Source organism: Gopherus flavomarginatus, chromosome 15 (assembly GCF_025201925.1).
Source record: "Gopherus flavomarginatus isolate rGopFla2 chromosome 15, rGopFla2.mat.asm, whole genome shotgun sequence".
Classification (NCBI taxonomy): Eukaryota; Metazoa; Chordata; order Testudines; family Testudinidae; genus Gopherus; species Gopherus flavomarginatus.
The window spans coordinates 10,796,743-10,821,298 of record NC_066631.1 but is presented as its reverse complement, the minus strand read 5'-3'; the positions used below and the strand labels follow the sequence as shown (position 1 = coordinate 10,821,298).

Below are 24,556 nucleotides of genomic sequence, written 5' to 3'. Positions count from 1 at the left end.
CTGACGTCAGAACGCGCATGCGTCCCTGAGCCCCTCGCTAGCCTCGGAGTGACACGGGCGTAGGCGCACAGGTAGAGGGAGGAAGTGAGCCTTGGTCTCGGGGGCTGATAGGACGGGGCGGTATTGCGCATGTGCAGTGGGGCAGCCGAGCGGCTGGCGGTCTCCAGCTGCGGAGCGCGGCTGAGGTGGTGCGCGTGCGCAGTGTGAGTGTTCGGGGTGTTGCTGCCGCCGCTGTCAGTTCCGGCTGTTTGTTCGGGAAGTGGATCCGGCCCGGAGCCGCCGCCGCCGCCTGAGGAGACCCCACCTCTCCCGCCGCCCGGAGCTTCCGCTCCCCACCGGCCATGGCTAGAGATTACGATCACCTCTTCAAGCTGCTCATCATCGGCGACAGCGGTGAGGCGGGGAGCGAGACAGGGCCTGGGGGCGGCGGGGCTAGGCCTCTCCCCGGGGCAGGAGCCCCCGCGCCCCTGGCCGTGGGGGGGAGCTTGGCGGTGTCTGACTGGGCGAGAGGCCTGTGGTGCCTCGCGGTGGGGGGACTCGGGGGGTAGCGCCGGGCCGGGGGGGCTGGGCTGGGCTGTGCAGGGGGCGATACCGCCGGGGGGGCTGGATTGGAGGCGGGGGTGGAGGGGCTGTTCTGGTTTGTAGCTGGCTGCCCAGGCTGGATGCGAGGTCAGAGAGTGACGGGGGGGGATACTCAGTAAGCAAAGCTTGATGCAGACACTTCTATAGACGGAGCGGCTGCCACCTCCTAATCCTGTCAGAACGGTGGTGGTGCTGCTTACCGCCAGTGAGAGTTAAAACACCCGCCCCCGTCAGCCAGCTTTCTTGGTGGACTTCTGCTGGCTTGCCCTCGCTAAGTGGGGCTAATCGCATCTCAGCCCGGCCCACGACGAGGCCTCCTGCAGCTAGAGTGAAACGGTTGTCTCCTTTGTTTTTAGAGTATCTGTTTGACCTGTGGAACTTGCAGTCACAGAGTGTTGAGGCAAATAATTTCACAAGATTCAAAAAAAGGATTAAACACATATGAGTAAGGATAACATCAGCATTTACACTTGCTAGGATACACTTTACAAGGGCAATCAAACCTCATGTTTTCAGGGCATAGGCTGTTATCTAGCTGGGATCAGGAAGGAATTCCCTCATAATAACATACAGTTAAGTACAGTCTAGAGGGTTTGGTCTGTGCTCAGAATGCCCTAAGGACTGTTGTGTCAATTCTTATGTTTTTAACATTTAAAATAAAGTTTTTCTTTAGTTTTTGTCAAGATATGCCCTATTGAAGCTTTGCGTATGTGTTCATCAACTTAGAAATAACTTTGGGTCTTGTTTAGATCTTTAAAATGGAGGAGGAATATGTGTTGGATGTATATGTTCCATCTACTAATCATGGATGCCCAAAACACTTAACCTGTTGGTTGAAGATAGAGAAAATGTCTGCTCTTTGAATTTAAAAGGCTTTGCAGAGTTTGAAACACTTTTGAAGGGCAAATAATTGAATTTACCATCTGTCATGTCGGTTGATCTATTTTGAAGTGCACCAGAAATGCGGGTGGGGTATGTCTACTTTTATATAGGGGTCCCCACACTTCACCCAGTCAAGTTCCATACTCGCAACCTTCAGGATCCTGAAACTTAATTTAAATAAAATGGAGTATATGTTATCCACCCTTATCTTTTAACAGAGGTGTGACCTGTAAAGACAGTAGGTCTCAGTATGCAATGTGGCGTGGCCATTTGTGTAAAAACTGAATGCTGCATGATCCTAGGAACTGTCATCTCAAAAGGCTTTCAGGTCCCTGTCAAAAGTGGTTGAATGTATACTACACTGTGTCCTCCTCCTTGTTGCTCCTGTGGATGCAGGAAAGATAAGGCTTGTGTTTACAGAGGCCGTATTTTAATTAAGGTCCATTTTCTTAAAATAAAAAAAAAAGGGGTAGGGGAATTATTCTAAAACCCAAGGAGAGGAGGGCACATGTGGTAGCTTACTGATCACTTTACTAGAGTAGAGTTTAAATACTGTCTTCCTTGCCTGCCAGGAGGTTTCAAAACAATTTAGGCAAGATTGGTAATTTGGAGAGAGCCCTATATTGGAGAAGAAGACTTTTCTTTTGACCAATTAAATCCCTTTGCTGGCATTTCTTAACTTGGCCAAAGCCTCTAATCACTGAAGAGTGTCCAGTGCGAGAAACTGCATGATCTGATTGTGAGAGGACTGGATGTCTGCAGCTTGGGGTTCGAACAGTTGAATCCACTGTAGAGCTACAAGTATTGATTGTTAATGTTTTCTCTTTAATCCCAAGAGGAAGGCTTTGTCCCCATTTCCAGAAACATTTCATTTGCATCGTTTTTTGATCCTTACAGAAAAGCCCAGTGTTAGGAAATGCAATGTTTTTGGATGGATTGTTACATTTCATCTGTTTTTCCCAATATGGAGTTGTGACAGAGTTTAGAGGACAGTAGGTTTTCGTGTTTAAAACAGGTAATTTTGAAAAGATTATTGTGGTCTTAGCTGTTCAAGTTTTGCCAGAAATTTAAAAAATGAAATATACAGATAGTCTATTACTTCCTACTTGCATGCCTATGTATGTTCTTCCATTCAGCTGGAGCTGGGTTTGTTTTGAAAGCTGTGATAGGGAAATTTACGCACTACTAGATTTCACAAAATTAGTAGGCAAGGCAGTGCTTTTCAATTCTTACTTTTACATGAGTGGAAGAAGCTCTACTGACTCCTCTCCCCCTCCCCTGCCATCTTAAAATGTACGTGCATAGGAGGTGGGGGCCATGATGAGTGTGGTTTCTCTGTATATGAGCAGTGTGCTTTATAGACTGTGTTCATTCCGTGAGATCTGTCATCTGGAACAGCTAGAATTTCCTGAATTCCGGAAGCTTGGCTTCTCTTTACAAGCCTTTTTGTGATTGCTTGTGGTCAAGAAATTGTCCACCACTGAAGTAGATCTTCCTGACAACATGCAAGTCATTTGGTCTCCGTGGAGTTCTACAGTGCTGTTTGCAGCTGGTTTTGTCTTAAACTAGAGATGCAGTCTGATAAGACTAGAAGACCCAACATGGTGTTGAGGCAGCTTGAATCAAGAGGACATGCTGCTCACTGGGATCTGTAGACTCAGCAAGCTGCATCTTTTCTGAAAGTTGACAGTGGTTGCAAGAGCATTTGTTATATAAATTATATGAAGCGTTTAGGCTCTTGGCATGTTGCTAGTGCAGCCCTCTCTAAAGTTTGGGCAACTGTTACCAACCCCTTTCTTGGAGCTTAGGGTTGTTCAGCATCTGGCCACTGTAACTTGGTTGTCAATATTGCCTTCTGTATAACACTCATCCTCTGTGAGAGGCTACCTTTTCTGCTCTTGATGTTTAGGCAAGTGCTGGCTAGGCTAATGCTTTTGGCCTATGAGACATGGATTTTTGGGATGGCAGGGAAAATTGATACTTTGTTTAGTGTTATGGAAGGTTGGAGGAATCTGAAAAGACTGAAGAACTATAGGAACTCTGTGCAGTCATCATACAGAAATCCTTGCAGATTTGTTAATATAACTGCAACTTAACACGAGTAAGCGCTGACCTGATAGACCCTAGTTTTAAATGAGAGGAAATAACGTTGGTCAGTTACTGTGATCAGGTGAGCAAACTGGAGCTAAGGGTCTCTTCTAAGAAGCAACCTGGGGTTTCCTCATGCCAAAACCCAGTGGGTCTGTTGTGAAGGAGTCAGTTCTTTGTGATGGATTTTATTGGAAGCAGGTGTGCGCAAGATGTTCCCATGAACCTGGAAATGCTGGAATGTGACTTCAGGTTGTTTAAGGAAAACCTGAATGAAGTACTGTTCAAAGCATTCAGAATTGTTACATGAAACATCTTGTGCAAAGGGTGCAATTTCAGAGTGATCCTGCAGTATGGAATACTTGCTGCTTCCTGTTAGATGACAATATAGAACAATGGTTTCCAGTCTTCTTGAGCAATTGCACTAGTTTACCTTGGCTGTATTAGTCAGTGCCTGCTGTCTTCCATTAAATAATGCCCATTCTAACCCCAGCTTGGCAGCACCAAACCCTGATCTCAAGGCCCAAGTAGCCCAAATTTCACTGTGGGTTCAAGTGTACATGATTGAATAGGAGATAGGCAGTGGTGCTCAGGCATGGCGCAAAAGATCAGAGATGGGATTTTTTTAGAATATCTGCTGGGGATGTCTGCTGTGTCATTATTGGTCCAAGAACTGAAAGTTGGGGGAATTGCAATAGATCATAGAATCATAGATTATTAGGGTTGGAAGGGATCTCAGGAGATCATCTAGTCCAACCCCCTGCTCAAAGCAGGACCAATCCCCAGCTGGCCCCCTCAAGGATTGAACTCTCAACCCTGGGTTTAGCAGGCCAATGCTCAAACCACTGAGTTATCCCTCCTGCTTCCTTGAGATCTGCTCTGCAGTTCTGTTCATGCCAGTTTTCTCCTCTGAGGCTTTGGTCAGGAACTGGTAGAACTAGATTATCTTCCAGAAGAAGGAATTAAATGGGATTCAGAAAATACAGTGAATGAAAGACAAAATACCACCATCTGTTACTTCTTTTCCAACAGAACTAAGCATTTTTTCTCTCTCTCAGGTGTTGGCAAAAGCAGTTTGCTGTTACGCTTCGCAGACAATACTTTCTCAGGTGAGTGTTCCTTTCCTCCAGTGGTGAATTGGCCAAGGGCTGTCCTAGCACTGCCCTATTGCTAGAGAACTCTCATCCTGGGAGTTCACTTAACCTGGCTCTGCTAGCCATATTAGAAATCTGTTGTCTTCCCAGCTCCATTTCTCTTGGCACACCCACACAAAATCCTTGCATTTTGATTGTGAAAATCCCATGGTGTCTAGATCAGTGTGAATCCTCTGAAAGAGTTCAGTTTGTTAAATGTCCGTTGCACCATGCAAACTTCTGCCCATTTTAAAACCTCCCATTCATCCTGTGGGATTAGGATTGATGGAGTACTACAGTTAAATCATGATAATTTAATTCTTTGTAACATGATTAAGAGTTATCAGGAGGCGATTAATAGAATAGATTGTAGTCGAAGGGAAGAGAGATTCCATTAGCAGTTATGATAAATTTTGCATTGCAAACTCTCAAGAGTAAAATATTTGTGTATTTGTTACCCCTCTTTTGATGAATTTGGTGCTTATTCTCAACCACTGGTATGGTGTTGGAATAGCTTTCTTGAAATAGATTTTTTGCCACTGGATTCGATTTTTGGCATCAGTAGTGGAAAATAGCCTGGACTCATGAATAATTATTATACAAATAAAAATGGGGCTTGAGATACCTGTCTAAAAGGAGTCCAGATAGATTGGGCAAAGTGACAGAGTCCTCCTGAGGCTACCGCCAGCTGCAGCATAGACATGTGTCCTAGTGAATGTTGATAAGTTTAAACGGAACAAGGTTTGGTGTTCTCACTTGCATACACACTTCCTCTCTGTAGGCAGCTACATTACCACAATTGGAGTGGATTTTAAAATCCGGACAGTTGAGATTAATGGAGAGAAGGTGAAGCTACAGATATGGGACACAGCTGGACAAGAGCGTTTCCGGACTATCACATCGACGTGAGTATAGTTGGGCTCCTTTGACTGTGGCTCCAAGCTTAGATATGATGGGCTTCTTGGAATGTAGCTTGGCTATTATAGCGCAGGAGTTTCTCAAATATGTGGTCTATCTGTGTTTGTGGGATTATTTTCCAAGCTTTCCCATGACAATTAGGGATAAAGGATTTATGGTTAAGGCACAGGACTGGGAGACAGGACTCCTGGATTCTTGGCTATGCAACAGATTTTCTGTATGATCTTGGGCAAGTCTCTTAATTCCTGTACCTCTGGTTTCCCAGCTGTAAAACTGGGAATGTTTCTCTATTTTTTTTATACATCAGTAAATCTAGCCTCTCAACCTTCTGCAAAATGTACTACAGAAATCCACAGTATTAATCCTCTCTATCAGTTTTGTAGTTTTAATGAGGCGTTTGAGGTTTAAGAATTCAATGTCAAATATATGGATTCTTTTTGGAATTGCTAATGGTGAAGGGACATTCTGATGATTAGATTAAAGTACATAGCGTTCTGTTGAAACAGACACCAACAGAAGGTTAACCTTCTTGGTCTGAGGTCAGTTCAAGCTCATTGTCCTTTGAACAACTGCAGTGCTTTTCCTGTTCCTGAAGAAACCACACCCTGTGCTGCAGCTGCAGCATTAAAAGCTCAGGAGAATGGCATGTTTTTGCTATAACTGGTTACAGTGGATTTGGGGCTGCTCAGAGTGGTGTTGGGGAAGAGGAAGGAAGACATTTGGAAATGGGTCCTCCCAGTACAAATTTATTTTATACAGAAAGGAAACAAAGGATCGAAGTGCCTGTTTTCTCATACACTTTAAGGCTAGAAAGGCCTAGATTGTGATAATCTAATTCTGTCCTCCTGCATGTTGCAGGCCACAAAACCTTGCCCACCCATTTCTGTTATAGACCCATAATCACTGGCTGAGTTACTGAAGTCCTCAAATCATGATTTAAAGACTTCCAGTTACCGAGAAGCCACCATTTACTCTCATTTAAACCTGCAAGTGACCCATTCTGCAGAGGATGGTGAAAAACCCCCAGGGTCTCTGCCAATCTAACCTGAGGGAAAATTCCTTCTTGACCCCAAATATAGTGATCAGTTGGACCCTGAGCATATGGGCGAGACCCACCAGCCAGACATCTGGGAAAGACTTCTCTGTAGTAACTCAGAACCCTCCCCATCTAGTGTCCCATCTCTGGCAGTCGAAGATATTTGCTATTAGCAGTTACAGATGAGCCACATGCCATTGTATGTAGTCATATCATACTGTCCCCTCCACAAAACTTACCAAGCTCAGTCTTGAAGCTGGTTAGATTTTCTTGCCTCCACTGCTTCCTGTGGAAGCCTGTTTCAGAACTTCACTCCTGGGTGTGTAGAAACCTTTGTCTCATTTCAAGCCTAAACTTGTTGATGTCCAGTTTGTATCCATTTGTTCTTGCATCAATACTGGCACTTAACTTAAATAACTCCTCTCGCTTCCTGGTATTTATCCTTCTGATATATTTATAGAGGACAATCATATCTCCCCTCCTCCTTCATTTGGTTAGTCATTCACAACTGACTTCTCCTTTGGCTTCTGTCAGTTAACTGAGGCAGGTCATTTTTCATATAACATCAGGTAACTACCCCAAATTAAAAAGCCTAATGGGGTTGGCTGCCTTTGGGAGATGTTTGGATATTTAGAAATCGGTGATTTGTGCTCCATCCTTTTCCTTTGCATTTCTTCACTGATACTGCTGGAGATTTGTTTCATAAAAGCATTGCAGATTTCGTTACCTCTCCTAGTGTTCCTGTGCATGACATCACTTCTTGTTTCAGTGCTGTGGCCAGCTTCAGAGAGGAAGTGGTGAGGGGGGAGGCAGTAAGGCACTGCTGAAGTTCTTATCAGCTGTGCATATGGGCCACTTGTTCTGGTTGAAATTGTGCTGAGTCAGCAAGGTACCTTCCTGTTTTCAGAATTCACAGCCACACTTCAGCTCTGAATTAGAATCATAGAATCATAGACTATTAGGGTTGGAAGGGACCTCAGGAGGTCATCTAGTCCAACCCCCTGCTCCAAGCAGGACCAATCCCCAGATTTTTACCCCAGTTCCCTTAATGGCCCCCTCAGGGATTGAACTCACAACCCTGGGTTTAGTAGGCCAATGCTCAAACCCCTGAGCTATCCCTCCCCCCCAAGTGGACCATATTCCCTATATAGATAATAAACCACAAGATTGTGGATTCATGTCAAGTATGGTAAACAAACTTGAAGTCTGAGAGCATCTGTCGTAATTGTAATGGGTTTGAAGTGCAGCTGGGAAGACTTAGAATTGCAAGATGACTGAACTGAGTGCAAGTCTGTAGTAGAAAATGGAAAGACAGAAGAAGCTGCAGTCAAGTCATTTCTATGTAAAAGCCCAACATACTTAAGTTACAGAAGCTGACTAAGACACAGAAGCTGTTAAGGAACGTAAAGGAATCTGAGCAGGAGAATTATTTTTTATAAAGCCAGGAAAAGTAAAATAGAGTGAAAAAATCCTACAGTAAATAGCAAAATGTCAAAGGCAGCAAGACTGTGTACATATGAAATTAATGAGCCTTGGTTCGCAAGGCTGTGGGGGCTGATGTGAGCTAGATCCGAAAACCACAATGCCCAGCAATTAAAGGGGAATTCCAGGAAATGACTTACTTTTGAGGACAGGAATAGCTGCAGAAGTGACTATCTAATGTAATGTGTAAACCTTCTGCTTCTCCTTCCACTCTCAATTATTTAAAAACAAGAACTTTTGAGAATCATTGAGGATGCTTTCTACATGAAGGTTTTTGGACTTCCTGATGCATGTAATGCTGCTGCTGTTACAACTTCTCTGAGAGAGATGAAGACAAATTGTAATGTGCGGGGGAGTAACGGGCCCCCATGTTTTCCCATATTGCAGAGTTTTCAGGGTAGATATTCACCTGCCACAAACCTTCCACGGAGAAGCAATAAATATGTCCAGCTTTGCACACAACTGAATGGGCATTTTTGCTTTCAGCCCCTCTGGGACATTGATGGCAAATACTTAGGGAAGAAGTACAAAAGCTGCTCCAACACCCTGTATTATAGTAGAGAAACTTTTTCCTCCAGCTAGGTGGACTGGGTGTGGCTTCTGGAGTATGCTGCTACTTCCTGTTTAGTTGGCCAGTAGGCGTGAGGCAGCCTCCTCTGGGGTGGACCATATTCCCTATATAGATAATAAACCACAAGATTGTGGATTCAGAGTTTTTTTGTCAAGGGAGTAACTGATTTGCTTAGAGCAAGACATTGAATAGCAGATCAAATTACCAGGTTACAGAGTATACAGAAGGGCTTGGCCAAACAAAGCGTGGGAAGGGTGCCAATACATTGGTTGAAATTTGAGGTTGCTGTAGCAGTGACCATTTGGATTGAAAGGGAAAAGGTGATCCTTGGCTGTTGCAGTAAATCTTTTTTGCAGATAAAGATAGTCTACAGATAGATGTCAAGTATGGTAAACAAACTTGAAGTCTGAGAGCATCTGTCGTAATTGTAATGGGTTTGAAGTGCAGCTGGGAAGACTTAGAATTGCAAGATGACTGAACTGAGTGCAAGTCTGTAGTAGAAAATGGAAAGACAGAAGACGCTGCAGTCAAGTCATTTCTATGTAAAAGCCCAACATACTTAAGTTACAGAAGCTGACTAAGACACAGAAGCTGTTAAGGAACGTAAAGGAATCTGAGCAGGAGAATTATTTTTTATAAAGCCAGGAAAAGTAAAATAGAGTGAAAAAATCCTACAGTAAATAGCAAAATGTCAAAGGCAGCAAGACTGTGTACATATGAAATAATCAGGGGTCTTGGGGTTATTGGGGTGTAGGTGGAGCAGTGACTAGTGCACTAGCCACTTAACTTTAGAGAGCTGGGTTGACTTTCTCCTAAATCCAAACAGAATTTTAGTTTTGATCTGATAATCCCATATGTGCACATCAGAAACCCTCTGGGGACATTGCAGGTCACGAATAAGATGTGAGAGTTGCAGGTGCTGCATCTTCCCATGCTTGGTCTACTCAAGTATATTTGTGAACATAGAACAATTTTTAACGGGTTTGGAAGTTTATATCCAGTTCCCTTAAGGACAGTATGGGCTTAACTCAAGGAATGAGGTAATTATAGAGTGATTAGCTACCATGCATTTGTAGAAGAACAGGGTGGAGATATGTCCAAGTCAGGGATCAGTTTTCCAGGGACAGCAGAAGTAGAGTTATGGTGTACTGAACACCAGATATGGTTATTAGGAGGTTAGATGTACTGATTGCAGATGATAGGCATTCGTGCATCTGACAAGAAATAAGCAAGGAAATGGTGAACTTTAACAAACATTGAATTCACTACAGTCAGGTGGGATTCCAGAGGATTATAAACCAATGAACGAACAATAACAGCTTTGGAAATGCCATATTGGACTAAACCAACAGCCCATCTACTTGGGTGTCCTGTCTTTGACAGCAGCAAGTTTTGGATGCTAGAGGAAGGTGTTAATCTCCAGGCTGTATGTAACTGTATGATACAAAACCAGCAATTAGAGAGAGATTTTTTTTCCTGATCTCAGGTAGTGATCCGCTTATATCCTGAAGCATGAGATCTGCTTCCGCTTGTAATATAAAACAGACTACTGTAACTGCAGGTGCTATTGATAAATGTCTAATCCCTTTCTAAAAAATGTATTACGCTTTCTGACTCAATAGGATCCTGTAGCAGCAAGTCCCACATGCTAATTCTAAAATGTTTCCTCCTTTTATAGGAGTAGCCTTGGAAGAGATGTAGTGGGTTGATTTAAAGATATCATTGTTTAAACAACCAGCCCTGGAGTTTTGTGAAGATTTACTACTCTGTTGTGTAATGATTCAATAATAATGTTCTTACAGCTTAAGATTTTACAAAGTTTTGTAGAAAAGATCAGGGTAATGTTTATAATGCATTGATGCAGGTATGTAAACTGCAGGATTCTCATTCTTTTATTTGAATTTCTTATGATGCAGCTCCAGAATTTAAGCTTTTGTACATTTAAAGTCTCTAGTTTTGTGGTTGAAAGGTAACCTTCGAAGGGTGAACTGACCCAATAATCTTTGTCTGCGGACATTTTGAAATAATAATTTGGAGATGTGAGTAGCCCCGTTCATCTCAATAGGACATTAAATCGGAAAACCAGTGATGCTTTAAACATCATCAGCTATTTGATGACTGTTCTTTTTAGGAAAAACACCAAGTTACTATGCTTCTCCATTGTTGGATGTTGTGGCAGCTATTGAGTTGCAGGGGGTAGCTAGTTGTCAATATTTGTGGGGATGGGGAATGAGGATTTCGTTCCTCCCTCCTTCAAATTTAAAATGGCCTCCATCCTACCCAAAATAGGGAGGGGGAAAAAGGAGATGCATCTGCTCCTTGGTATCAAAAGCCTCAACTGCCTCTTAATTGTCAAAAAACACAAAACTGGCTCCCACTCCTTCCCAGGTGCCAAAAGCCCCGTCTGTCCCCTACCCATCTGCCAAAGCCAACAACTTCCCCCAGGCAATTTCTATAAAGCAGTTGTGTGTTTAGTGCAGCACATGGAAAACTGAAAGTATGGCCACAGTGTAAATCAATATACAAATGAAATCGTATAGTCACACTACTGTGTTGCACTTGCGCTGCATCAGTTATGTCTCATGTGCCACTTAAGACACAAGGTCTTGGATAAGATTCATGGATAGTGTAAAGCGGGGCGATAAGCTTAAAAAAAAAGGGGGGGGGGATGGAGGAGATTAGTATCCAGAAATAAAGGTAGTCATAGATTAAACCATCAGGTTAGTCAAATGTTGAGTGAGATCTCAGACAATGAAGAAAATTGCAGTTTAGCATAGACAAATGTAACGTTGTTGGGGGGGGGGGGTGAGAAATGGATCAACCTAAAGAACATCTGTTATATGAAAGAGTCTTCCAGTTCAGAATCAAGAAGAGGATTTAGATGTAAAGCATCTGTCTATTGCTCGGCACCAGCAAAACCAAACCAGATACAGGACTAGGTTTGTGAGCTGGATGAGAGCACAAAACAGGAGGCACTGTGCCTATATAAATTAGGACCCAATTTGGAGCAGAGCTTGTCGTACAAGTCACTGTTTCACATGGAAGAATATTTTTGATGTGGACTGCAGCCCCTGAGGATAAAGATGTAATCTGAATTATAAAGGAAACTTCGTATTTGTTCTAGTTGAGGAAAAGATGAATTGGCCTAACAGGCTTCAAAATCATGAAAGGATTGGTTGAGAGAACTGGTTAAAGGGTTTAAAAGTACAGCACAATCTAGAAAAAACAGTCTGGGATTGAATATTCTTGGTCTAAGCTATTTCATGCCAATGGAATTGAACATATGGCATATGTTTCTGAGAAAGCAATGCAAGAAAATTATGATATGCCTGGGTTTCTTTCTGGAGAACGTAAGAGTAGAGATGAGAACATGTAGATAGACAAACAGGTTTGCATGGCGACCTTCCATACTTCTGAATTGTGGTGATACTATCCTAAAAAGTTGCTCAACACCTAGTTGCTGCCGTCACCACCACCTGATGATGTGAAACAGAGGCCAAGACAGCAGTTAGCGGGGAAAAGCGTAGCTGAAAAGCCTTCTAGAGATAGCAGTACTTTACACTTCAGTGGGTGAGAAGCACTGAGTGTGTTGCAGAGGTCTGGTATCATTAATTCTAGTCTTACAGATGAGGAGACTGAGGTAGCGATGTTAAGTGACTTGCTCAAGCTGTTACAGTAAGTCAGTGGCAGACATGAAAATATAAATCAGAACTAATCTGAAGTGTAGCCCAGTTGGTCTTGCTCAGTGTCACAGTGAACAGATGGATTGGGGTGTCTTCTGTCTGGGGAAGGATTCATTCAGCAAAGGGAGAACTAGATTCCAAGTGTTGGTCGCAGCTGTCATCTCTGAAGAGCAGAGGGAGGAAGAGCCCTTGTGGAAATGCTGATAATGAGATTGGTCTCTGGAAATCTTGAAGCATATTTCTAAGGGACGTGCCTCAGTTTGGCTGCTGTGAACTTCCACATTTGCATTGGTAAAAGCTAATCCTAGTCAGACACAAGAAAAGGAGGAGGGGAAAGACGGGTAAACGTGCAAAGTGCACCTAGTAATATAATTCTTGGAGTGGTTCTACAAAGAAAACCGTTTAAAAAAAAAAAAAACAACAAAAATACCAAACCATTGAGAGGGATCAGTGTTAATTGTCTCAATGATTTACAGAGCAAATTTGCTCAATTCAAAAGCAAAGGTTTCTTTCTGAAGTGCCAGCCCTGCAAACTCAATTGGGATCTCTGAATGTTAAGCTGAACATAAAGGTTCTTTCCTTCATGCATATCGTACTAAAGGTTTTGCAGGCCATAAAAGGTGCCTTCATTGGTACCTGCACTGCTCCATTTTTTTTCCAGTGTTTACACAGGTGAAACAAGTTGGAACTTCGTGAACAATTCTGGTGCACAAAAAGAAACTGAATCCATCTTCTTTTCTTAGCTGTGTTGGTTCTGCAGGTCTAACTAGCTTTGACTGCATTTCACTTATTTTTAATCACTGAAGGTAGCAGATATGACTCTGAATGCACATATGGAGCAGATCTGTTGAGTAGGAAGGTGCCATCAGTACACAGTTGCTTTTCAGATTAGAATGGGACTTTAAAGCAAAAGGAGTAATTGGGGGCTAAATAGCAAAACAGATAAATCTCTGAATAGTTTATATTTGGAGATCTGATCACAGATTAGACTTGTTCACATGTTAGCCCCTAATGAGCATTTTTCACATCTCAAAACTACAGCACAATTTGGCATGATTTAATGATCTTTGCTGGAAGGCCTATGGCTGGAATAGTGAATGCTATTGCTAGAGAGGAACTGGAGGCACTTAATGATGTAGCAGAGAGGGAGGGGAGCTTGCAAAATTCCTTTCCTGACTGCAACCATTGATCAATCTTTAATTTGTGCAGGAACCAAGATTCCCATGAAATAGGCAGTGGAGGATGGATTGCCAGTGTCTGCTCCCACAGCTGGAAGACCATGCTTATCCTTGTTTGGGTCCCAGGCAGCCCGAACAGGACCTGTAGGAGCAGGTTTATCAATATAGAGGCTCTGAAACTTGTTCATATGCGCCAACTGAGCAGAGAACTGTGCATGTTTAGGGGCAGAGCATGAGCTGACAGTTGCATATTAAATGACTCCCAGTGGGGTGAGGGGGATAGGGACTTGTTTGTTCAGGTTTGGGGATTTATATCTAAATGCTCTAGAGGCTCATTCCAAATAAAGATGTTAGAATAAGGCCAAGCAGCCAGACGTTTGAACTAGCATCTGTGTCCTTTTCCCATCTCATAGGTATTACAGAGGGACGCATGGGGTCATTGTTGTCTATGATGTCACCAGTGCAGAATCCTTTGTGAATGTAAAGCGGTGGTTACATGAAATTAACCAAAACTGCGATGATGTCTGCCGGATACTGGGTAAGCGCCTACTCTGCTGCTGCTCATTCTGGGAAGCCTTTGCTATGGCTGCCTGGCCAGTGTAGGAGGTGTAGCACTGACCTTTTTTCCTTTTTAGTGGGAAATAAGAATGATGACCCAGAGCGGAAAGTGGTGGAGACGGAAGATGCCTATAAATTTGCCGGGCAGATGGGGATCCAACTGTTTGAGACCAGCGCCAAAGAAAACATTAATGTGGAAGAGGTAATACCCTGAAGGGAATAGAAATATGGCGACTTTTCAGAAGTGACAGGCTAGGAATGGCAAAATACTGCATCTGTTAAAGGGAGATGCAGATTTTTACTGTTAGGAGGCCACATACCAACAAAAGTAGGAGGGGTTTTCATTGCTATTAGCATTTATTGTGCCTCCGTATATGCAAACTGCAGAGGAGCAGTTGCAGTGGGAAGGGGAGAGAGAGGGTCAGGTGGAGAGGTTCTGCAGATAAGGTGACTTTTCTTCAGTGCAATAAAGGCTAAAGCTGGATGGCGAAATTAATAAAAATGCATCAGCCTTTTAGATCTTTTTCCCAAGAGATCTTTTTTCAGTGGAAGTGCCAGCCTCAGTGGAGGGGAATGCTGGAGCCTGAGTCGTTGGCCTTGATGGGGCTGTGGGCAAGTGAGGGTTATGCTAAACTCTGACTTGCTGTTCTTGGTGGCACTGCTGGGCTAGACCCTCACTCACAAGTTTTAGTGGGGGAGGGAAAAGTGGGGCTGGAGGATGCTGGTCCCCAATTCACTGGCCTTTGGAGGGGTTGTGAGAGAATTGCTGAAATCTGACTTGCTGGTCATAGTGGGATCATGGGCTGCTTTTGGTGTTTCATCTACTTCTCTGGAGGGTAGCCCCTCAGCAGCCAGTCTGCACTCCCAGATGGTCTGAACTGCATTGTGTTTCTCTTGCAGATGTTTAATTGCATTACAGAGCTGGTTCTGCGAGCAAAGAAAGAAAACTTAGCAAAGCAGCAACAGCAACAACAGAATGATGTGGTGAAGCTAACTAAGAACAGTAAAAGGAAGAAGCGGTGCTGCTAATGCCATTTCCCTGTTGCAGAGACTCTGCTCTGACAGATCAGCCCCTCCTAGACTTGGGCTACTTCACTGGGGCAGGCTTTGGGAGGACTTTCTCAGTTTTGTGCCGTTATTTAAAGATTTTTCTCCATGTTTTCTATCAAGAGGCGCTGGCACCTTACCATGGTAGTGCCAAGAAAGTATCGGATGGACTCTTGCCCCTTCTCTCGTCCCCTGCTCATTCCAGTGCGCCTTGTAGACAAGAAAGGACGTTGCCTACCAAGTCGACTGATTAACCCAAGAGTTTGTACATAATGTATATTGCTTTAACCATCTGCACCTCCCTCTTGTCACTTTGGCTTATGCCTTCTTAATGTCAGCCAATCATGAACTGCAGTTATCTTTTTAAAGATAGAATACAAAGTTCTTAACTCGAGTAGGCTTCAGGCTGGCAGCGATTGCTGCTGGGGCCTTGGGCTTCATTTTGTTTGGGCTCCAGGCTGGCAACTGGTGCCCCTGGGGCCTTTGGCTTCACTCTGAGTTCCAGACTGTTACTGGGGCTTCAGCTTCATTTTTCTAGGTTCTGGGGTTGCTGCTGGAGCCTGGGGTTTCACGTTACCAGCCCTGGGCTAGCGGCTGGTGCTGGGTTTCACTTTGCCATACTCCAGGTTTGTGGCCAGGGCCTTGGTTTTACGTTTGCTTTGTGGTGCAGCCCAGCTGTACCTGTGCTCTTTAGTTTGTATTATGATATTTAAAAACAATGGGATTTATTTGGATTTAAACTTTTAAAAAAAACAAAATGAAACTAAAGTCCAGTGACTTCTGCTTCTGGGTCTGCTGGTTGTTCCAGGCGAGGGTCCAGACACTTCTTGAGAGCAACAAAACAGTGTGAATCTGCCAAAAAAAAGCTCCTTATGTTGCCCTGTCCACAAGTAGATCTGAATTCAAATGTGAAGCATTGCTTTCAAGAGAGATGGAACATGTGGAAGTGAATCTAGCTCTTTTGGTTGGTGTCTGAATCCAACAGTTGCTGCAGGATCATTCCCAGGAGTCTCCTGTCAGAGAGGAGGACTGCTTTCTCGAATGTCAAGAAATGGGAAGCTATTGCATGCAATATGTGGTGATGGTTGTGGGTAGGGGTTTTCTTTGGTAATGTACTCTGGTCTCACTGTGCTGAACAAACAGTATTCCTCTGGCCTTCATTGGCTTTTGTGGGAAAATAAGGACTCAGTTCATCAGTCCCTGAATAGATATGCTCAGAGGCTGAAACTGTCGTAGCATGAGCAGGATGTCTTTGGATTGCTGAGTAACGTGTTCATCAACTGATTCTCTGTGTAAAAAGGAAATTCTCTTGAAATACTGACTGGAAAGGGGTGGGGGGGGGGTTGGCTTCTGGCTTCATACTTGACCTTGAAGATGACACAGCACTCAGGTGTCAGCACATGGCCCTCTGGAATCACTGGCCTTAGGTTTGGTAGGGCATGTCCCACTGACATCCATGAGCTTGGAATAATCCCAATCACACCCAGGAAAGGCTAAATTGAAATCACTTATTTATTTTGCCAGCCTTTTTAGATTCTTATGGTTCGTGGTAAAAGCCCTGATCATACAATCACATCACAGATCAGTCTGACTTTAAAGATTTGTTTTTTCATGCAAACCATGAATGTGTGACAAGTTTTTAACCAGTGCAAGTGTTGGGAGTGTATAGCAGCTGCCTTTTCCCATCCCCCATCTCTCTTCTACACATATCTGTCCATGTTTCAATGGTAACCCAAGAGTAAAAATGAGCTGGGGATATTGGGGTGATACTGCTAGAGTGAGCACTGCATGAATGACAAGATGTGCATTGGTTGCTGCTGCAAGTGGCAGCAGAAATTACACTAGGCATCCACCCTATGTGCTTCCAGTGTGGAATATAGCATATGTACCAGGAAGGAGCTCTGTCAACCTTCTCTGTCCCTTGCTATTGAAATGGAGCTGGCGTGTGCCACAGTTCCCGCTCTGTGGGCTCGACTTGAATTACATTGATGGGGCTCGTGTGCTGAAGAGTTTGTAGGGATAGGGGTAAAGGGTATAGGCAAAAGTAAAGGCGAAAACTGAATTTGTTGGAACTGATGCAATAAAGTGAGGAAATGGTGCACCTGATCTGGAGTGTTTTGATGTGGAAAGGTTAGTTCTCATTGAGTCCAGGTCTTTGTGGCTGCAGGTGTGAGCTTTGCCAATCCAGCAGTCCAATTTCCTGGCTTGAAGTGGGATTTTTTTTTTTAGTGCTGCCTCTACTGGCTGTAGAGGAGCAGCTGTCTACCTGCTGCTGCCACTGAGTATTAGTATTGGGGGATAGGGACTGCATCTCTAGTGGTGCTGATGTGAAGTTTCCTAATGTTAAGCGATGGAATGTCTAACTGGTTTGCTAGGATTATTTCTGTATTGACAGTTTCTAATTATGCTTTTTAAATAATTTTAAAAAACTAAAAATAAAGGTTACAAGATGCCAAATCTTCCTTTTGAAGGTCTGTTTCCTCTGCTGTCCAGCACCTGGAGCTGGGTTCTCCCTCACCTTGCCTCCATCCTCTTGTTATATGTGCTGCTTTTCGGGGGGAGGTGTTTGGCAAGGAGCAATGGCTGCCTTCAGTCATCTTGCTGCCCTGGGATTTTTCGCTCTGTTTAGTGGAGCTGTGTATTAAATCTTTCTTTATGGGTTGAAAATTGATGATTTGCACTTTATTCCTTCATTCCTGTCCCAAGGGAAAGCTTTGGAGACTTCATTTGCAATTACACAGGATAGAGTTGTACACTCCAGCAGAGTTTGGAGCTCTTTGTTAGAGGCAGGAGAGGACAAATACTAATTAATAAAATAAGAGGCTGATTTCCCACCCCACTCCCACTGCAATAAGACAGTTACTCACCTTTAACTGTTGTTCTTCGAGATGTGTTGCTCATATCCATTCCAGTTAGGTGTGTGCGCGCCGCGTGCACGTTCGTCGGAAGATTTTTACCCTAGCAACACTCGGTGGGTTGACTGGGCGCCCCCTAGAGTGGCACCACCATGGCGCCGGATATATACCCCCTGCCGACCCAACCGCACCTCGGTTCCTTCTTGCTGGCTACTCTGACAGTGGGGAAGAAGGGCGGGTTTGGAATGGATATGAGCAACACATCTCGAACAACAGTTACAAAGGTGAGTAACCGTCTTTTCTTCTTCGAATGCTTGCTCATATTCATTCCAGTTAGGTGATTCCCAAGCCTTACCTCGGCGGTGGGGTCGGAGTGAGATGTGGCAGAATGCAAAACTGCTTAGCCAAAGGCTGCATCATCTCTTGACTGTTGAATCAGAGCATAATGCAAAGCAAAGGTGTGGACCGAGGACCAGGAGCTGCGCGACACATCTCCTGGATAGGTACACGAGCAAGGAAGGCAGCAGATGAAGCCTGAGCCCTGGTAGAATGCGCGGTGATGTGGCTTGGGGAAATATGAGCCAAATCATAACAAGTGCGGATGCACGCCGTCACCCAAGATGAGATCCTCAGAGGAAACATGTAGGCCTTTCATTCGGTCTGCTACCACGACAAAGAGTTGGGGTGTTTTATGAAACGGTTTTGTCCGCTCAATATAAAATGCGAGTGCTCTACGGACGTCCAGGGAGTGCAATTGTTGCTCCTGTCGCGTTGAGTGTGGCTTCAGGAAGAAGACCAGGAGAAAGATGTCCTGGTTAACATGAAAGGCCGAAACCACCTTAGAGAGGAAAGCCGGGTGTGGTCACAACTGCACCTTGTCTTTGTGAAACACAGCGTAGGGCAGATCCACCGTAAGAGCCCTAAGCTCGGAGACTCATCTGGCCGATGTAATGGCTATGAGGAAAGCTGTCTTCCAAGACAGGTATAGCAGCAAGCAGGTTGCTAACGGCTCGAATGGGGGAGACATGAGTCTGGTTAAAACCAGGTTGAGGTCCCAGGTCGGGGCTGGGCGGCGTACTTGAGGGTATAAGTGCTCCCAGCCCTTGAGGAACCTTGAAACCATAGGGTGTGAGAACACGAACGACCACCTTCGCCTGGGTGGAAGGTAGAGATGGCTGCCAAGTGTACCCTCAGTGATGATACTGCTAGGTCCTGCTGTTTGAGAGACCAGAGGTAGTCCAAAATAGAGGGGATCGAGACCTCAGTAGGAGTAAGATTAAGCGTTTCGCACCAGCAGGAGAAACGCTTCCACTTAGCCAGGTACATTGACCGGGTGGAAGGTTTCCTGCTACCCAGGAGAACTTGTCGTACTGATTCAGAGCAACGTAACTGACTGGTTTAGCCACGCAGCAGCCACGCTGTGAGGTGAAGAGTCTACAGGTCCGGGTGGCGAAGCCTGCCGTGGTCCTGAGTTATGAGGTCTGGGTGGAGTGGCAGGGTAATTGGGTTGGCTATTGACAGGTCGAGCAACTGGTGTACCAGTGCTGCCTGGGCCACGCTGGAGCGATCATGATGATGCATGCTCTGTCCCTGCGGAGTTTCAGCAGGACCTTGTGAACCAGCGGGAATGGTGGGAAGGCATAAAGGAGCTGGCTCTTCCATGGCAACAGGAAAGCGTCCGAGATCGATCCCGGGGAGAGACCTTGGAAGGAGCAGAACATCTGGCATTTCCTGTTCTCGCGGGAAACGAACAGGTCTATGTGGGAAAATCCCCACTTCTGGAAAACAGAATGCATAACGTCCGGGCGGATCGACCACTCATGAGACAGGAAAGACCTGCTGAGTTGATCCGCCAGGGTATTCCGAACACCTGGGAGAAAGGACGCTACCAGATCTATCGAGTGGGCTATGCAAAAGTCCCAGAGTTGGATGGCCTCCTGATAAAAGAGGGGAGGTCCGTGTCCCTCCCTGTTTATGTAGTACATGGCCATTGTGTCTCAGTGTTTACAGACAACACAACGGCCTCGCAACTGTTGCTGGAATGCCTGGCACGTCAGTTCTCGGACATTTATGTGTATTGCCAGCTCCTGAAAAGACCAAAGGCCTCGAGTACGAAGGTGACCTAGGTGAGCATCCCAACCGAGAGATGACACATCCGTCGTCAGGGACATTGAGGGTTGGGGCGGATGGAACGGCATCCCTGCACACAGCAGGGAGGGAGTTAGGCACCATTCTAGGGAGCCTAGGGTGCTCGAGGGAATGGTGACTATCGTGTCTATCGGGTCCCTGCCTGGGCGGTATACTGAGTTGAGCCAAACTTGGAGAGGACGGAGGCGGAGCCTGGCGTGTTTGGTTACAAATGTGCAGGCAGGCATGTGACCCAGGAGACCGAGACAAGTGCGAGCCGAGGTCGTCGGGAAATTCTGTAGACCTCGGATGATTGTTGCCATCGCCTGAAACCGCAGCTGTGGTAAGCAGGCTCTGGCTAGATTGGAGTCCAGGATAGCTCTTATGAAGTCTAACCTCTGCGTGGGAACCAGAGTGGATTTTTCTATATTGATCATCAGGCCTAGACGTGTGAATAGGTCCTTGACGATGCCCACATGCTGAGTGATTTGTGTCTCGGAGGCCCCTCGGATGAGCCAATCGTCCAGATACGGAAAAACGTGTATCTGATGTCAGCAGAGGTAGGTGGCGACTATGGCCATACACTTTGTAAATACCTTTGGGGCTGTAGAAAGGTCAAACAGCAGGACCATAAACTGGAAGTGCTGATGGTTGGCTACAAAGCGGAGATATCTCCTGTGCGGAGGAAAGATGGTGATGTGAAAGTACACGTCCTTCATATCGAGGGCGGCATACCAGTCTCCAGGATCCAAGGACGGGATAATGGTCCCCAGGGATACCATGTGGAAGTTCAACTTTATCATAAACTGGTTGAGTCTTCGCAGGTCTAGGATAGGTCTGAGACCCCCCTTCGACTTGGGGATTAGGATATAACGGGAGTAAAACTCCTTGCCCCTTTCGTCCATCGGTACCTCCTCTATAGCTCCTATGGCGAGGAGCGTCTGCACCTCTTGTAAGAGGAATTACTCGTGAGAGGGGTCCCTGAAGAGGGACAGGGTTGGAGGGTAGGAGGGCAGGGTTGAAATAAATTGGAGGTGGTACCCATACTCCACCGTGCGTAGGACCCAGCTATCTGAAGTTAACTGGGACCACGCCGGGAGGAAGTAGGAGAGACGGTTGGAGAAGGGAGGAGAGGGATCCTGGCCTGTAACTGGTACGCCGCCCTCGGGCACACCTTCAAAAGTTCGTCTTTGGTCCCGGTGGTGGTTTCGAGGGACCTTGATTTTGGCCCCCCTTTGGGTCCTGACGGTCGTCTGCGACTACCTCGGCCGCGCCACCTGCCAAAGTCCTGTCTTTGTCTAGGCACAGAGTATGGGCGGTGAGGTTGGGGACGGAAAGGCCTGCGTTGGGTCACCGGCGTATGCATGCCGAGAGAGCACATTATGACCCTGTTGTCCTTCAGGCTTTGCAGCCTGGGGTCAGTCTTTTTCCGAGAAGAGGCCTTTACCATCAAATGGTAAGTCCTGAATGGTATACTGCAGCTCTGGTGGGAGGTTTGAAACCTGAAGCCATGAGATGCGCCTCATGGCAACACCCGAGGCCAGAGTCCTGGCTGCTGAGTCTGCTGCATCCAATGAGGCCTGGAGGGAAGTTCTGGCCACCTTTTTCCCTTCCTCCAAGAAGGCAGCGAACTCTTGGCGGGAGTCTTGAGGGAGAAGCTCCGTAAATTTACCCACCACCACCCAGGTGTTATAATTATAGTGGCTAAGCAAGGCTTGTTGATTTGCCACCCGAAGCTGTAGGGCCCCTGCCGAGTACACCTTGCGGCTGAGTAGGTCCATTCACCTAGCCTCCTTCGATTTCGGGGCTGGCGCCTGCTGGCCATGGCGTTCCCTCTCATTAACGGACTGGATGACTAGTGAGCAGGGAAGAGGATGGACATACAAGTACTCGTGCCCTTTAGAGGGCACCATATATTTACGCTCGACTCCCTGGCCACAGGAAGGATAGAGGCTAGGGACTGCCATATAGTATCGGCGTTCGCCTGGGTGGTCCGAATAAATGGTAGGGCCACTCTAGTGGGGGCATCCGCCAATAGAATGTCCACTACTGGGTCCTCTACCTCCGGGACCTCCTCCATCTGGAAGTTCATTTGAGTGTTACCCTCCTTAGGAGGTCCTAATGGGCTCTCAGGTCGATTGGAGGAGGGCCCGAAGAGGATGTTCCTGCCACCGCCTCATCTGGAGAAGAGGAAGAGGAGATGCCGGCGACGAGCAGGTCCTGGGTGGCCTGTTGCTCTTGGGCCATCTCCTGCTCCAGAGGAACCTGGGAGTCCGGTGGGTGAACTGGGGCTTCCTCCACAGCAGTTGGAGGGGGATGGCTAACCGTCACCTCTGGCACTCGGTGCTCTGAGACAGTGGGACGGAACTACTGGTACGCCTAGGGCCTGGTGGTATGCCCAAGGTGTCCAGAAAGACCACTGATGGGGTCCTTGGTCCTGGGCCTAGGTCTCTTGGAAGACTCTGGTGGGCACATCAGAATCGCGGTCCTGAGCATAAGAGCTGTCCACGTGGGATGACACTGATGCATGTCTGGATGGCCATGGAGGTGCTGAAAAGCCCTGGGCAGAGTCTCTGTTTCTAGTGGACCTTGCCCTACTTGGCACCAGGGACCGGTACCAGGAACAAGATCGGGACCTGTGACCGGAGCGGTGCCGGGAGGTCGACCAAGATCTTGAGGCTCGATGTCGGGAGCGGCTACGGGAGTCGCGGTGCCGGGAGCTGGAACGGTGCCGAGAGTAGCGGGCCAGCAAATGGGATACTGACCGGTGCCGCGAGTGCGACTGGTACCGAGGAGGAGAACGATACCGGGACTGCGAGCGGCGTCGGGAGTGGGAGCGCCGATGGGACCTGGAGCATCTGCAGGACTGTGATCGTGAACTGTGCAGCTTTGCTGTGCCGACAGAGGATGGTCTTATCAAGGCAGGCTTGCCAATAGACTGTATTACCCGCACCGGCGGTGCCGGGGGTTGAGGCAGCGTCGACTCTGTCATGGCAATCGGATCCCTCGTCGTTGAGAATGTCTCCGGCGTGGAGGGAATAGTAAGCTTAACCGCGGCGTGTGCCGGGGAGCTGTCAGGCACCGGACTCGACGGCCATCGTGGGACCAGAATCGACGGTGCCGATGTTGGTGCCGCGGCAGGTGTTGGTGCCAGGCGATCCGACTTAGACGAGCTCTCTGGCTGCGGTGTAGGTGGCACGGAAACAGCAGGAGTCTTAGGCTTTCTCGACCTCGGAGAGAGGGAGTGGTGCCGAGTCGACTTCGGTGCCAATGACGGCCGGTGCCGAGAGGCCTTGGCAGTACCGGCGCAGTCCGGTGCCGAGGAGGTGCTTCTGCCCGCCGATTGACCAGCGCTCGGTGCCGAAGGCGGAGGGGTAAGAGCCGCCTCCATGAGGAGCTGCTTTAGCCTAAAGTCTCGCTCCTTTTTTGTTCTCGGCTTAAAAGCCTTGCAAATGTGACACTTATCTGTCAGGTGAGCTTCCCCGAGGCACTTAAGGCAGGAGTCGTGTGGATCTCCTGTCGGCATCGGCTTATGACAGGCCAAACACGGTTTGAAACCCGGTGAACCGGGCATGGGCCCCGGCACTGGTGTGGGGAAGGGGCTAATTCCCGAACCCCTCTTAACTATATACTAACTATGAACAATAAAAATTAACTATAACTATATAACTGTGAACTATATACACAACAAAATAACTAGAAAACTACGAATAGCTAGGGGGGTGGAGGTCAGTGAAACCGCACTCCACTGTTCCAACGACCGACACAGGCGGTAAGAAGGAACTGAGGGGCAGTTGGGTCGGCAGGGGTATATATCTAGCGCCATGGCGGCGCCACTCCAGGGGGCGCCCAGCTGACCCACTGAGTGTTGCTAGGGTAAAAATCTTCCAACAAACATGCACGCGGCGTGCGCACACTTAACTGGAATGGATATAAGCAAGCACTCGAAGAATCTTTACATTGTGGGTCTACCTCCAGTTACTGTTCCCCATTTCCCCTCTCCCCCCTGCCCCTCGTAGTGACTTACGGCTATGGCTGTACTTGTTGCCCTCGGTATTTAGTTTCTCCCCCTGTGTAGACAGTGTGACACTGATGAGAGAGCTTCTCCCGTCAACATTGCTACCGCTTCTCAGGGAGGCGGATTAACTGTGCTGATGGGGGCAGCTCTCCCGTCGGGTTAGGGGCATCTTAAGTGCTGCAATTGCACCAATGGTTCCCTTCCCTTAGGTTTCCAGGTAGCTGAAGGTGTGAATACTCCAGATAGATGGGTAACGACTGCTTCTCTGCCCTATTCACCTGGAAGCGTGCACATGGCTCAATTGCTTGAGATTGTGAGATGTACTGAGTATGCAGTCAGGGGGAGGTGGCTCTCTAGGTTCACAGAATAATCAGGGCTCAAAGCCCAGAGACAGTACC

General features: G+C 46.6%; 1 protein-coding gene across 1 annotated transcript; it reads left to right on the top strand.

Moving 5' to 3' along the window:
* Window positions 1-96: 96 nt before the first annotated feature.
* Window positions 97-17,616, top strand: RAB35 (RAB35, member RAS oncogene family). Its single transcript, XM_050923666.1, has 6 exons — window positions 97-393; window positions 4,611-4,661; window positions 5,467-5,590; window positions 13,967-14,091; window positions 14,189-14,313; window positions 15,012-17,616. Exons 1-6 carry the CDS (start codon window positions 342-344, stop codon window positions 15,138-15,140), a joined length of 606 nt encoding a protein of 201 aa, XP_050779623.1. The 5' UTR covers window positions 97-341; the 3' UTR covers window positions 15,141-17,616.
* The last annotated feature ends 6,940 nt before the right edge of the window (window positions 17,617-24,556 follow it).

What these genes read in the sequence shown, in the direction of transcription:
- RAB35 (XM_050923666.1), top strand. Translation starts at nt 342, where the DNA reads ATGGCTAGAGATTACGATCACCTCTTCAAGCTGCTCATCATCGGCGAC. An exon ending in GCTCATCATCGGCGACAGCG is followed by an intron (nt 394 to 4,610) that starts GTGAGGCGGGGA and finishes TCTCTCTCTCAG; the next exon opens with GTGTTGGCAAAAGCAGTTTG. An exon ending in TTCCGGACTATCACATCGAC is followed by an intron (nt 5,591 to 13,966) that starts GTGAGTATAGTT and finishes CCCATCTCATAG; the next exon opens with GTATTACAGAGGGACGCATG.